Below are 15,678 nucleotides of genomic sequence, written 5' to 3'. Positions count from 1 at the left end.
CTAGATTGTTTCACACAAGAGTTATTGTGAAAGCAAAGAGAAAGAAAGAAAGAAAGAAAGAAAGAAAGAAAGAAAGAAAGAAGCATGAGAAAATTACAAATTACATTATTCTCCCTTTCATTGTCCATGGACAGCATAAAGTCATGCTTTCAGCACCAAGGATAGTGACAACCATCTTCATCTTTGCACTTAAATTAAAGTAACACTATTTCAATGCTCTACATGAACATATGGCAATAGTGGCAATAAAGTTGACTTTTACTTTTTTGATTGTGTAAACACATGATCCATGATTACCATGATAATTGTCTATCACCAATGCAAACAAAAAGAAAAGGCTCAGAGGTGGTTTCGAAAGTTGGACCACCTCCACCTTGGATTTCTGTGTCACACCTACAACACAGCTCCCCACTGTCTCACAGCAAGCATACATGTCCGGCACCCCCCAGACTTCCTGTATGGCCCATCAACATGTTTTAGTTATGTAACTCTTATCTGTTGTTGTGTGTAGGACTTTTACCATTTTGCAACTCAGATATATGTGATCCATGACTATCATTGAGTAAGAGCTAAAAATGATGGGCTTACCTTGTCTTTACTGGGTAAAGTCTGAGTCCTGGTAAAAGTGTCTCCTCCATTAATACTGATCAGCTCCGCATCTGCGGGCGGAAACGGCCCGGGGAAAACCACCATGTCACTCTTCAGTGTGTCTGAGCTGAAACACACGTCGTACTGCTGAGTAGCCTTAGAGTAAGACCAGCTCCCGTCAGGGTGGGTGGTGATCATGGGGGCGCCGTACCTGCCGAAACCACCGTCTGTCCTGTGACATTTGACCGCTATCAAAACGATCAGGCTCAGCAGGAAAATGCCCGACACCGACACGATGGCAATCAGCAGGTACAAGTTCAAATCGGAGAAGGTCTCCTCCTTGATGGTCACATGTCTGAACTGAGTCTGGATGTCAGGTGGACTTTCCACCACCACCACGTCAATAGACACGGTGGCTGAAAGGGAGGGTTCTCCGTTATCGGACACCGACACCACCAAGGGGTGGGTTTTCAGGTCGTTGTCGCTCAGTCTCCTCTTAGTCCTGATCTCCCCGGAGCTGCTTCCGATGCGGAACAGGTTGTTTCCTTTGGGCTCGGACAGGTGATAGGAGAGCAGCGCGTTGTATCCAGAGTCTGCGTCTACAGCCCTGATCTTTGCCACAAAGTATCCCGCCTCAGCAGAGTAGGGGATGTTCTCACTGTTAACCGAGCCGTGCTCAGAATAGGGCGCCAGGATGTTGGGACTGTTGTCGTTCTCATCCAGGATAAAAACTTTCACTGACACATTGCTGCTGAGCGGAGGAACACCAAAGTCCATGGCCTGAACTTTAAATTGAAATGTTTTTAGCTCCTCGTAGTTAAACGACTGCAAACTAACGATTTCTCCAGTGTCTGAGTTCATGCTTATCACTGTTGGCAGGGGAGCAAAGTTATGATCATTGACTAATGAATACCTCACTCTGCCGTTGTCATTTATATCAGCATCGGTCGCAGACACTGCTTTTAAAACTCTACCAATTTGGCTGTTTTCTTTCACATATATATTCACTACTGACTCTGAAAACTGAGGGGGGTTATCATTCACATCTGACACTTGGATCATGATGACACTCATACTAGAGAGAGGGGGTGTACCTTCATCACTCGCTTTTATAGTGATGTTATATCGCGAGCTATGTTCCCGGTCTAGACTCGCTCCGGTTACCAATGAGTAATAATTTTTATAATTCGTCTCCAATTTAAAAGGAGCCGAGCCAAGAATTTCACATTTGACTTCGCCGTTTTTTCCCCCATCCCTATCGAGTACCGAAACAAGCGCCACCGCCGTGCCAACCTCAGCATCCTCCCTCACACTCTGGACCAGTGATGTCACGGTGATGTCCGGTGCATTGTCGTTCAGGTCCTGCACCTCCACCAGCACTTTGCACTGGGCTGTGAGAGGCGGTTGGCCTTTGTCGGCGGCCTGCACTCGGATTTCAAAAGCCTGATTAATTTCGAAGTCGATTTTTCCCTTCACTGTTATTTGGCCTGATTCGCTTTCAATTTCAAAAATATCCAAGACGTGATCTTGATCTTTGGAGTTGAGGGAATACACGATCTCTTTGTTCGTCCCGTCATCGGCGTCAGTGGCCGTCAATGTTATTATTGGGGTTCCAACCGATGCGTTTTCTGCGATAGATGTTTTATATAATGTTCTGGTGAAAGTCGGAAAATTATCGTTTGTGTCCAAGATATTAATTATTATTTCTGACGTGCCTGACTTCGCGTGTGTTCCTCCGTCCACAGCCGTCAAAATCAGCTTGATCAAATTCTGTTTTTCCCGATCTAGAGATTTTCTAAGAACCAATTCTGCGGAAACGCTTTCTCCTTTGTGCACTTCCAAGGAAAAATATTCATTTTGATTCAGCTTATACGTAGTAATACCGTTTTTCCCGACGTCGGCATCGTAAGCTGACAGCACGGGGAATTTAACACCCGGCAGGATATTCTCTGCGACGTCAATAGCTTGCGATTTAGCGCTGAATGACGGGTTATTATCATTTATGTCAAGCACATTTACTTCAATCCGGTAAAGTTTCATCGGATTGTTAACTACAGCTTCGATATTTATCGTGCATTTCGGGGCTTTCATGCAGAGCTCCTCTCTGTCTATTCTCTCGCTGACGTAAAGAAACCCCGTTTTTAAATTCATATCGAAATACCTCCTGCTTCGCCCGGAAACGATCTGAAAGTGACGTGATTCCAAGTCTTCCGCATTAAGATTTAGATCTTTGGCGAGGTTTCCAACGGATGTCCCAAGGTTTACCTCCTCTGCGACGGAATAGGAGAGCTGCCCAGCCACCGCTCGCCTTTTCAATCCCAAAACAATCAGCATGAAAAATAATCCTGCACACGCCTTTCTTGACGGCGGATACATATTCCTGACGAAGAGGGGCGGGAAGACAAAATCATCAATCCTGATATCGTCGATATCCTTGATTATTTAGTCCGGATGATCGTCCAGACAAATATCAGTGCGTTGTTTCAGCCTCCATTTCCTTTCATCGTATGCTCCAGCCTAACAAAGCACCGAGTGACGATTCCCTCCGAGTGGGAGTGGGAGTGGGAGTGGTTTGCACGCGTCAGCGATTCACCCTCCGTTCTACGGTCTACAGTGACGCCACATGGTTATTTTAATAAATGTCACTTTTTGAAACAAAACTTCTTGGGATTATTCAGAATTGAAGTAACCGTCTTTGCCAGGCGTCAAAACAACATAAGTCCAGTGACGTGCAGCCAGGGGAGGCAGGAGAGGCCGCACCATACTCGGCAATCGTGGAATGACAAAAATGTCAAATGAAAAGAAGAATTAAATAGTTATATTTATCAGTGATTTGCACTGGAAAGGTATTTTTCTCTGAAGGACGACAAAGAGAACTTCTGTAAACAAGTTATCAATGGTTTTGTGCAGAAGGAGCGGCGCATGGACTTCATTTATAAGTAAAGAGAAGACCATAATAACTTTTTAAAATTAAATATGCTCTTTTGTGTGCGATAGTTTGTATGTGAGAAGACAGCTGATATGATATTTCAAACAAAACCTGTTCATTGCTGCCAGTCAAATGGTGAATACGCTACTCTATGAGGTTCATATGTTTGTAAATGTGAGCGTGATGAAGTCAGTGGCTCACCAGCCATGAACATCAACACAAATCGCTGCATACATCAAATTTATTTGTGAGTTAACTGGACTCATGGAGAGAGCGATCTCTACAATTCACAACTGCAAACAGGGTGCCACAATCTTGCTGCCCTGATCCATTCCACCCACGCCAACACGAGATACACCGACTCCCGCTTACAAATCCACAGATGCTGCCAGAAGGACCAGAAACATACATTTCATTTGAACTCTATCCAAAAACTTTTTCAACACAGACAACTCAACGTTATGCAGCATGAGAAATTTGAGATGAGATGAGACCCCACACACAACAAAAAAAAGGGCTTATGCAATTATAAGGGTGGTAGGCATGTTGTTGTTTTTTTTTTTTTTTAAAGTTGCCGTAAGGCCAGGGGCATGATAATGTAATATATTTCCTGTGATGTATCATAAATAGCTGGATGAAAATAAAAAGAACAAAAATAACCGACTCTTGATTTTATGTAATTTTGTTTCTGTTTTCAGCTCTTCGTTTAGGAATGCGAACGAGGTAAAGTCAATTCTAGAACTTTTTTTTTTTCTATTTTTCATGTACCTATTTATTTTTGATTTTTTTTAAATGTTTCCAGAATGACGACACCAATACCTGCTAGCCTAAATATTATGTAGCCCTCGTTAAACTCAGTGGCCCTTTCATATTAATCAGTCCATTGCACGCGCTGGTTCTGTTATCCGTTGATTATAATGTGCAAAGATCCGGATAAGGTCATTTATTTATATATGTTGTGACTGGGGTGTCATGTGGCTGTATGTTTAATTTGTTGTTTATTACTCCATCAAGCTCCAGTGGTGTGAAATAAATTGGGATAATTTCCATTATAAGTACTTTGGGTCAACAGTCCAAGGCAATGGAGAGTGTGGAAATGAGGAGAAGAAACGGGTTCAAGCGGTTTGGAAAGGGTGGAAAAGTCTCAGGGGTATAATACGATAGAAGTATATCAGCCAGAATGAAAGGAAAGGTTTTTCAAGACGGTGTTTTCAGTCTGGAGTAGCCAGGAAGCAGGGCTGGAGTTAGCAGAGATGAAGATGTTGAGGTTCTTGGCAGATGTTGGGAGTGACGAGGATGGATAGGATCAGGAATGAGTTCATCATGATAGATGTTTTGGAGCAAGTTTAAATGATGAAAAAAATTTACTTAATTAGAAAAACAAATAGAATTTTAAAAATGTTACAGATTAAATGGTAACAAAACTGGAAATACATAGCTGTTAATGTAGCCCTGGTGAGAATAGCCGTAACTTTATACTTGAATGAATAAGAAGAAATAGCGAGCAGAATTTCATGTTTTTTAAATCATATTAGTGATAAAAAAATGTCTAAATTAGATAAATAGGATTAAAAATATAATTTCATATTGTCGGTGGATTATTTTGTCATTTAGTTTAATAGCACTGTTGCTATGGGAAGTGGTCGATCGATCAGCCAATCACAACGCTGATAGCGATTTCGTTCCAGAAGCTACGAGAATGAAAAAAAAAAAAAAAAAAAAAAAAAACTGATATAGAACGTTATGCTGTCGAGTTTACCGAGTGAACAAAGAAGGGAACAGATATTAAGTATTTCTGACGCTTATTTTTATCTTTCCAAGGGTTTTATTTCATGTTCTGTCTGTGTTGAAAGGCTATAGTTACTTTGAACATTTTCTTGCTAAGTTTAATGACTGTATTGCCGGAGAAACGGTGAAGTGTTTGAAGTCCATGGACATGAATGTGGATGGCGAGACACCCACGAAAAGAACCTCGACTCGACTGGATGTTAAATCGGTAGGAGAATTTTTCTACTATTCTATTCTTCTGCTTTTGGAAAACGTGGATTTTGAATTGCAAAGCTGATTGAGTACATTTTTTCAAGTGTTTACCGAGAGTGGATTTCTACACGGTCGTGGGAACAAATAGCTTTGCTTTCACTTGCTAACTCGCATTTACTTGCTAAAGGACTGATTGTTTAGCAAGATTTTTATAACTATAGAACTGTATATTCACTTTATGTTTCATTTTATGTGGAATATCTTGAATATGACCTGTGAATCTCTAGTGTTGGGTTAATTGAGGGGCTTAAAGTCACTCAGTGGTTACTCTGATAGTTGAACTATCAGGAAGTTTTTACCAATGCTGATTTAAAAGAAAGATAACTAGTTAAAACAAAGCAACTTACTGTTTAAACATTTAAAAGTAGGAACTGAATAAGAACCTATGATGGACAAAGATACTGATGGACTTTAGATACTGAAAATAAATAAGTTTAAATCTATGGAAGAATAAGAATTTTATATTTGTTTCTTGACTTCAAGGAAACAAGGGTTGAAACTGAAACACATATTTGTATTCCTATGCAAATGGTTTTGTTTACTTCATATTGTGTCTGTGTAAATGTCTATATGGTACCGATTGGTAATTACTACTATTTCTAACTACTTTTGATAAACAAGCCGGCATTTAAACTAATTATTGGTCTGTGGTGTCTCTTTATCTTTTAACTATTTTAACTGCTCTTCCTCCAAATCTAGTCCTGGTCCATGCCCTATCATATTTGCAATAACTGCTACACTAATGTTTCAATTTTTTGATCATGTAGAATATGTCGTTCTTGTTTGACATCAGTAGTTATGTAAGTCTTATCTGTTGTTGTGTTATGGACTTTTACCATAGCGCTACTCAGATACATGTGATTCATGACTATCATCGTGTACAAACTAAAATGATGGGCTTACCTTGTCTTTACTGGGTAAAGTCTGTGTCCTGGTAAAAGTGTCTCCTCCGTTAATACTGATCAGCTCCGCATCTGCGGGCGGAAACGGCCCGGGGAAAACCACCATGTCACTCTTCAGTGTGTCTGAGCTGAAACACACGTCGTACTGCTGAGTAGCCTTAGAGTAAGACCAGCTCCCGTCAGGGTGGGTGGTGATCATGGGGGCGCCGTACCTGCCGAAACCACCATCTGTCCTGTGGCATTTGACCGCTATCAAAACAATCAGGCTCAGCAGGAAGATGGCCGACACCGACACGATGGCGATCAGCAGGTACAAGTTCAAATCGGAGAAAGTCTCCTCCTTGATGGTCACATGTCTGAACTGAGTCTGGATGTCAGGTGGACTTTCCACCACCACCACGTCAATAGACACGGTGGCCGAAAGGGAGGGTTCTCCGTTATCGGACACCGACACCACCAAGGGGTGGGTTTTCAGGTCGTTGTCGCTCAGTCTCCTCTTAGTCCTGATCTCCCCGGAGCTGCTTCCGATGCGGAACAGGTTGTTTCCTTTGGGCTCGGACAGGTGATAGGAGAGCAGCGCGTTGTATCCAGAGTCTGCGTCTGCAGCCCTGATCTTTGCCACAAAGTATCCCGCCTCAGCAGAGTAGGGGATGTTCTCACTGTTAACCGAGCCGTGCTCAGAATAGGGCGCCAGGATGTTGGGACTGTTGTCGTTTTCATCCAGGATATAAACATTGACCGTCACGTTGCTGCTGAGCGGAGGAACACCAGAGTCTGTGGCCTGAACTTTGAACTGAAACGCTTTCAACTCCTCGTAGTTAAATGACTGCAAACTGACTATTTCTCCGGTATCTGAGTTGATGTTCACCATTGCTCTCAGGGGCAATGATTCAGTGTTGCTTTGTAAAAACGAATAGGTCACCTGACCGTTTTGATCAGAATCTGCATCATGTGCGGTCACTTTGCCCAGAACCTCTCCAGATGGACAGTTTTCTTTGATATAAACATTTAACAGCGGCTCAGAGAATCGAGGCGGGTTGTCATTGACGTCAGAGACATGAACAGTCACTATGCTGGTGCTGGAGAGAGGCGGGGTTCCTTCATCACTTGCCTCTATCGTCACGTTGTAGCAGCTGTTTGTTTCTCTATCGAGCGGCCCGTTCACTACCAACGAATAATAGTTTTTATAATTTGTATCCAGTTTAAACGGAGCTTCGTTCAACGTCACAGCCCTCACGACCCCGTTTTTCCCCCCATCCTTGTCCAGCACAGACACGAGAGCGATCGCAGTCCCGACTTTCGCGTCCTCCCGAACCGCGTTTAACAATGACGTCACCGTGATCTCAGGAGCGTTGTCGTTCACGTCCACGACCTCGACCAGGACTTTACACCGGGCGGACATCGGCGGCTGCCCTTTGTCACTGGCTTCGATGTGAATCTCAAACGCAGGAGTTTCTTCATGATCGATTTTCCCTTTGACGTAAATTGCACCCGTTTTAGAGTCAATTTCAAATGCGTGCAAAACAAGATCCTGACCTTTTTTTCTTAAAGAATATTCAATTTCACCGTTTAAACCATCATCTGCATCTGTAGCATTCAGGATCACAATAGTTTTTCCTGCTGGTAAATTTTCGGAGACTTGAATTTTATACAATGGTTTACTAAAAACTGGGGGATTATCATTTATATCCATGACGTTAATTACAATTTTGGCTGTTCCCGACCGGGAGGGATTTCCTCCGTCCACTGCAGTGAGAATGAGCTTTATAACCGGGTCAGTCTCCCGGTCCAAAGGTTTCTGTAGAACCAACTCTGCAGAAACACTGCCTTCCGCTTTGTGTATTTCTAATGAAAAATAATCATTCGCACTCAGTCTATACGTATTAACGCCGTTTTTTCCGACATCCAAATCCGTTGCCTCGATCAAGCCGAATTTAGTTCCCGGTAAAGTGTTTTCTGCGATGTTGAGAGACTGCAGTTGTTCAGAGAAAACGGGTGCATTATCGTTAATATCTATAATAGTTACCTCTACACGATAAAAATTCATCGGGTCTTGAATAACGGCCTCTACAGTGACGGTACATTTCGCAGCCTTCAGACAAAGCTCCTCTCGGTCCAGCCTTTCACTGACGTAAAGGATCCCAGTTTTCAAATTCACATCGAAATATTTCCTCTTCGCACCGCTGACAACGAGGAAATTGCGAGTCTCCAAACTCTGCACGTTCAGGTTTAAATCCTTAGCGATATTTCCTACAGACGTTCCCGGGTTTACATCTTCCGAGACGGAATAGGAGAGCTGTGCAGCCACCGCTTCCCAGCAGCGGATCAGCAGCACGACGGAAAAACAGCTCGGAAAACGCGTCCGTCTCCTGAATAGATACATGGTTATATCCACGCACAGAAAGGCACCAATCCCAGTCCAACAGTCCCGTCAAAAAAGCCGCTCCCAAAAACTAGTAGACGCATCGGCCGCCTCGTTTTCAAGCTGGACGGGGAGCGTTTCCACCCTGCTCTCAATCGCCCTTCGTTTTCTTTGTTACAAAGCCCAGAGAGGCATCATCATCCTCTCTTTCTAGGAGGAGTTCTGGACGAGCTCGGTGTATTCCGGGATGTCACGGTCTGCAGCGCCTCAACGTGGTTCAGTAAAATAACGACATCCTCATGGCATGAAGTCATAATCGCGACGGATAATTCCACACAATACAATGCAATGCAATGAAATAGATCGGTTAAAATCTTACTGAATTTCCAATGTATATTTCATTTTAGACAAGCTAAATATGAAACACTGATTGATAAATAAGCAAGAAATAGACAGTGATGCATGTATTGCTTTAAAAGGTCCAGTGAATCACGATTCAAAAAGGTCTCACTGGTTATACACTGCTCAAAAAAATAAAGAGAACACTAAAATAACACATCCTTGATCTGAATGAATGAGATATTCTCATTAAATACTTTATTCTTCATATTGTTGAATGTGCTGGGAATAAAATTACACAAAAATGATCAATGGAAATCAAATGTATGAACCCATTGAGGTATGGTTTTGGAATCACACTTAAAATTAAAGTGGAACGACACGACAGGCTGATCCAACTTTATTGTAATGTCCTTAAAACAAGTCAAAATGAATCAGTGTTGCTTCTTAAGTGGACACTTCAATTTTACAGAAGTGCGATTGACTTGGAGCTACATTGTGTTGTTAAAATGTTCCTTTTTTATTTGAGCAGTATATATTCAAGTTACATGGATGTTTTTTTTTTTTTGTTTTTTTTTAAACTGTCTTTCCTATACTGGGTTAAATCTGTCTTCTTAAAAATGTTAACTGTGGATTCACGTTACCTACTACAATATTTTTGTGTTTGTATTTCAATGGGAATGTCATTGTTTCCTCCTCTGGAGGAAAACACTTCTCAGGTGAGAGGAGTAAGAATTCAAAGCCACTCTCCACTGTAAACCTCTATAACATGCATGCAGATATGCCAATAAAATAAACAAATAGATCAAATAAAAAAACATGCAATGATGTTTCATGAAGGTTTTTGAATGTAATTGAAAAAAAGTTACAAATAATAACAGAGTATTCTTTCCTTCATTGTCTGTAAACAACAGACAAACTTGTTGTCAGCACAATGGATAGTGACCACCAGCTTCATTTGACTGATACTAAACCCATAAACGACAAAGACCACAGTTGCAACAATTATTTTCTTCTTTCAAATTTTCTTCTTTCCTCTTGGGCTTTCACTTCAGCAGGTGCCAATGTATATCAACCTCCTCCATCTCACCCTGTCTTCTGTATCCTCTTTTGTCACACAAACTAACTTCATATCCTCTACCAGTAGATCCATAAATCTTCTCTTTGGTCTTCTTCTAGACCTCCTGCCTGGCAGTTCTATCCACAGCATCCTTCTACAATGTATTCTCTGTCCCTCCTCTGTACATGTCCAAACCATCTCGGTCTGGCCTGTCTGACCTTGTCTCCAATACAGCTAATGTGTGCTGTCCCTCTGGGGGACACATTCCTGATCCTATCCATCCTCGTCACTCCCAAAGAGAACCTCAACATCTTCATCTCTGCTTCCACCAGCTCTGCTTCCTGTCGTGTCCTGAATGAAAACACCATACAGTATCACTGATCTCACCACTGTCTTGTACACTTTTCCTTTCATTGTGGTCAACATGCTCATATATCAATTTTCAATGTGTTTATTTTCACATGCACAGGGTTGAAACGTGTTTCCTTGTACAATGAAATTCCCACTTTGCTGTCTGCAGTGCATTGAATATGAATTGATGAGAAATAATGATAGTAACATGATTATAAATTATGATAAATATGTATATTATGTGTGTTAATTATGTGCATTATAAAACAATGTTACAGAGCAATAAGACATTCGATTGCAGCTCGGTGTGAAACTCACAAAGTGCAGGTGCAAGGTTCAATGCATTTTCGATGGACAGTAATTACATGTACAGAAGAGCGCAGCACTAGCTGTGCTGCATGGAAAGTGCAAAAAAGAGGAACCATAAAAACCAGCAACCATAAAAACCTATCTTTAACCTAAAAAAAAAACCCAGCAATATTTCATTTCACTGTGCAATATTCAGAAACTGTGCAATATTTCATCTCATAACAGTTACACTGTGCAATATTTCATCTCATCTCATAACAGCTACACTACAATCTTCCCTTCTGTCATACTATTGTGCACTCCTTACCTCACTTGTTACGAAGACACTTATAGTTTTATCACTGTTTATTAAGACACTTTATAGTTTCACTGAGACACTTTATAGTTTATAGTTTATTTTTATTTCTAATTCTGCCTTTTCTTTTATTATTTATTACTGTTATATTTTCTGTAACTCTGGCACAGCAATTTCCTTCGGGATTAATAAAGTTGTTCTTATTCTTATTCTTATTCTTATGTGTCAGGCACAGACATCACACTTTACACCAGACATTTTTCTCCACCTGTTCAAACCTGCGGTAACATGTTTCATTACCTCTTTTCCACACTCTCCATTGCTCTGGACTGTTGACACCAAGTACTTCAAATCCCCCTTCTTCACCTCAACTTACTGTGGCCTTGGTGTTCCACTTGTGTTCCTCTCATTCACACACACTCTGTATATTCTGTTTTGCTGTGGTCAACCCTCATTCCTCTCCTTTCCTGAGCATACCTCCACCTCTCTGGATTTTCCTCAACCTGTTCCCTGCTCTTGCTATAGATCACAATATAATCCGCAAAAATCTGGCACATAAGAATTCCTGTCTACCCTCATCGGTCAGCCTGTCCATCACCTCTACAAACAAGGAGAAGGGGCTCAGAAGCCATCCCTGATGTAGTCCCACCACCACCTTAAACTCTGTCAAGTCCAGAGCACATCTCACCAATGTCTCACAGCTAGCATACATGTCCTGCACCACTCTAACATGCTTCTCAGCCACTCTAGACTTCCCTTCACAATTATTATCCCCTGTCTTGGTGCCCTATCATATACATTTTCTAGATCTATTCAGGGAAAAGGCAGCTCCCCTAACTTTCTCTGTTCTTCTGTACCAAAATCATTAGAGCCAATATTGCTTTGGAAATGCTGACTTCTGTTCTGCGTCTAGTTTCCACTACTCTTTCCCATATCGTCATGTTATGGCCAATCAACTCCATTCCTCCAAAAAAACATGTTTTAGTTATGTAAGTCTTATCTGTTGTTGTGTTATGGACTTTTACCATAGCGCTACTCAGATACATGTGATTCATGACTATCATCGTGTACAAACTAAAATGATGGGCTTACCTTGTCTTTACTTGGTAAAGTCTGAGTCCTGGTAAAAGTGTCTCCTCCGTTAATACTGATCAGCTCCGCATCTACGGGCGGAAACGGCCCGGGAAAAACCACCATGTCACTCTTCAGTGTGTCTGAGCTGAAACACACGTCGTACTGCTGAGTAGCCTTAGAGTAAGACCAGCTCCCGTCAGGGTGGGTGGTGATCATGGGGGCGCCGTACCTGCCGAAACCACTGTCTGTCCTGTGACACTTGACCGCTATCAAAACGATCAGGCTCAGCAGGAAGATCCCCGACACAGACACGATTGCGATCAACAGGTACAAGTTCAAATCGGAGAAAGTCTCCTCCTTGATGGTCACATGTCTGAACTGAGTCTGGATGTCAGGTGGACTTTCCACCACCACCACGTCAATAGACACGGTGGCCGAAAGGGAGGGTTCTCCGTTATCGGACACCGACACCACCAAGGGGTGGGTTTTCAGGTCGTTGTCGCTCAGTCTCCTCTTAGTCCTGATCTCCCCGGAGCTGCTTCCGATGCGGAACAGGTTGTTTCCTTTGGGCTCGGACAGGTGATAGGAGAGCAGCGCGTTGTATCCAGAGTCTGCGTCTACAGCCCTGATCTTTGCCACAAAGTATCCCGCCTCAGCAGAGTAGGGGATGTTCTCACTGTTAACCGAGCCGTGCTCAGAATAGGGCGCCAGGATGTTGGGACTGTTGTCGTTTTCATCCAGGATATAAACGTTGACCGTCACGTTGTTGCTGAGCGGAGGAACACCAGAGTCCGTGGCCTGAACTTTGAATTGAAACGCCTTCAACTCCTCGTAGTTGAACGACTGCAAACTGACTATTTCTCCAGTGTCTGAATTGATGTTCACCATTGCTCTCAGGGGCAATGATTCAGTGTTGCTTTGTAAAAACGAATAGGTCACCTGACCGTTTTGATCAGAATCTGCATCATGTGCGGTCACTTTGCCCAGAATCTCTCCAGATGGACAGTTTTCTTTGATATAAACATTTAACAGCGGCTCAGAGAATCGAGGCGGGTTGTCATTGACGTCAGAGACATGAACAGTCACTATGCTGGTGCTGGAGAGAGGCGGGGTTCCTTCATCACTTGCCTCTATCGTAACATTGTAGCAGCTGTTTGTTTCTCTATCGAGCGGCCCGTTCACTACTAACGAATAATAGTTTTTATAATTTGTATCCAGTTTAAAGGGAGCTTCCTTCAACGTCACAGCCCTTACGATCCCGTTTTTCCCCCCATCCTTGTCCAGCACAGACACGAGAGCGATCGCAGTCCCGACTTTCGCGTCCTCCCGAACCGCGTTTAACAATGACGTCACCGTGATCTCAGGAGCGTTGTCGTTCACGTCCACGACCTCGACCAGAACTTTACACCGAGCGGACAACGGCGGCAGCCCTTTGTCACTGGCTTCGATGTGAATCTCAAACGCAGGAGTTTCTTCATAGTCGATATTCCCTTTAACGGAAATTGCACCCGTTTTCGAATCAATTTCAAATGCGTGCAAAACAAGATCCTGACCTTTTTTTCTCAAAGAATATTCAATTTCACCGTTTAGACCATCATCTGCATCCGTAGCATTCAAAATCAAAATAGTTGTTCCTATTGACATATTTTCAGCGACTTGAATTTTATACAATTGTTTACTAAAGACTGGGTGATTGTCGTTATTATCCAAAACGTTGATGATAATTTGAGAAGTTCCCGACCGGGAGGGATTTCCTCCGTCCACTGCAGTGAGAGTGAGCTTTATAACCGAGTCAGTCTCCCGGTCCAAAGGTTTCTGTAGAACAAACTCTGCAGAAACACTGTCCTCCCCTTTGTGGAATTCTAAGGAAAAATAATCATTTGCACTCAGCCTATATGTATTAACGCCGTTTTTTCCGACATCCAAATCTGTTGCCTCGATCAAGCCGAATTTCTTTCCCGGCGAAGTGTTTTCTGCGATGTCGAGAGACTGCAGTTGTTCAGAGAAAACGGGTGCATTATCGTTAATATCTATGATAGTTACCTCTACACGATAAAAATTCATCGGGTCTTGAATAACGGCCTCTACAGTGACGGTACACTTTGCAGCCTTCAGACAAAGCTCCTCTCGGTCCAGCCTTTCACTGACGTAAAGGATCCCAGTTTTCAAATTCACATCGAAATATTTCCTCTTCGCACCGCTGACAACGAGGAAATTGCGAGTCTCCATACTCTGCACGTTCAGGTTTAAATCCTTAGCGATATTTCCTACAGACGTTCCCGGGTTCACCTCTTCCGAGACGGAATAGGAGAGCTGTGCAGCCACCGCTTCCCAACAGCGGATCAGCAGCACGACGGAAAAACAGCTCGGAAAACGCGTCCGTCTCCCGAATAGATACATGGTTATATCCAAACACAGAAAGGCACCAATCCCGGTCCAACAGTCCCGTCAAAAAAGCCGCTCCACAAAACCAGTAGATGCATCGGCTGCCTGGTTTTCTAGCTGGACGGGGAGCGTTTCCACCCTGCTCTCAATCGCCCTTCGTTTTCTTTGTTACAAAGCCCAGAGAGGCATCATCATCATCATCCTCTCTTTCTAGGAGGAGTTCTGGATGAGCTCGGTAAATTCCGGGATGTCACGGTCTGCAGCGCCTCAACGTGGTTCACTAATATAACGACATCTTCGTGGCATAAAGTCATAATCGCGACGGATAATTCCACACAATGCAATGAAGAACCGCTGTTACAATCTTACTGTACTCCCAATGCCAATTTAATATTAAGGTCAGATAAATATGATACAGTAATAAATTCATGATTAAGCCAAAAATTGCCAGAGAGGCATTAATTGGCTCAAATGATCCTGTAAATTATAATTCTTGAAGCTCTCACTTGGTATTCTTGTCAAACATGATGTTTTTAAATTCTCTTACATTTTCTTCCCTAGTAAAATCTATCTTGTTAAAATGTTGAGTGTGGATTCACATTATTTAATGCAATATTCATGTGTCAACTTTTCAGACAAATTGTCATGTTACCTCATCGAGAGGAAGACGCATTTGAGGCAAGAGAATCTCACAAAGTTATCCACTGTAAACCTCCAAAAACTGGATATAGATGGAGTGAAAAAATGTATGAATAAAGTAAAATAATACTAGATTGTTTCACACAAGAGTTATTGTGAAAGCAAAGAAAGAAAGAAAGAAAGAAAGAAGCATGGGAAATTTACAAATTAAATTATTCTCCCTGTCATTGTCCATGGACAGCAAAAAGTCATGCTTTCAGCACCAAGGATAGTGACAACCATCTTCATCTTTGCACTTAAATTAAAGTAACACTATTTCAATGCTCTACATGAACATATGGCAATAGTGGCAATAAAGTTGACTTTTACTTTTTTGATTGTGTAAACACATGATCCATGATTACC

General features: G+C 42.3%; 1 protein-coding gene and 2 pseudogenes across 10 annotated transcripts in view; all 3 read right to left on the bottom strand.

Moving 5' to 3' along the window:
- The window catches only part of LOC147227582 (protocadherin alpha-C2-like), a 188,947-nt gene that overhangs the window by 74,600 nt on the left and 98,669 nt on the right, over positions 1 to 15,678 (bottom strand). For 2 of the 8 annotated variants that reach the window (XM_086157806.1, XM_086157813.1), the window contains exon 1: positions 12,268 to 14,669. The exons of the other annotated variants lie outside the window; for them this stretch is intronic. In XM_086157806.1, coding sequence (XP_086013932.1) covers positions 12,268 to 14,649 — 2,382 coding nt within the window. In that variant the 5' untranslated portion in view covers positions 14,650 to 14,669. Of the gene's footprint in view, positions 1 to 12,267; positions 14,670 to 15,678 lie in introns of those variants that run through there. 8 annotated transcript variants of the gene reach the window in all.
- LOC147227595 (protocadherin alpha-3 pseudogene) lies at positions 556 to 5,238 on the bottom strand (annotated as a pseudogene). The gene has a single exon (XR_015107050.1). The product of XR_015107050.1 is annotated as a protocadherin alpha-3 pseudogene (transcript).
- Positions 6,443 to 10,817, bottom strand: LOC147227594 (protocadherin alpha-8 pseudogene; annotated as a pseudogene). The gene has a single exon (XR_015107049.1). The product of XR_015107049.1 is annotated as a protocadherin alpha-8 pseudogene (transcript).

The sequence above is a fragment of the Fistularia commersonii genome, chromosome 13 (assembly GCF_037954325.1).
Source record: "Fistularia commersonii isolate RoL2024-O1a breed Wild chromosome 13, RoL_Fcom_v1.0, whole genome shotgun sequence".
NCBI lineage: Eukaryota > Metazoa > Chordata > Actinopteri > Syngnathiformes > Fistulariidae > Fistularia > Fistularia commersonii.
The sequence above is the reverse complement of the archived record's forward strand: the minus strand, read 5'-3'. Positions and strand labels throughout refer to the sequence as shown.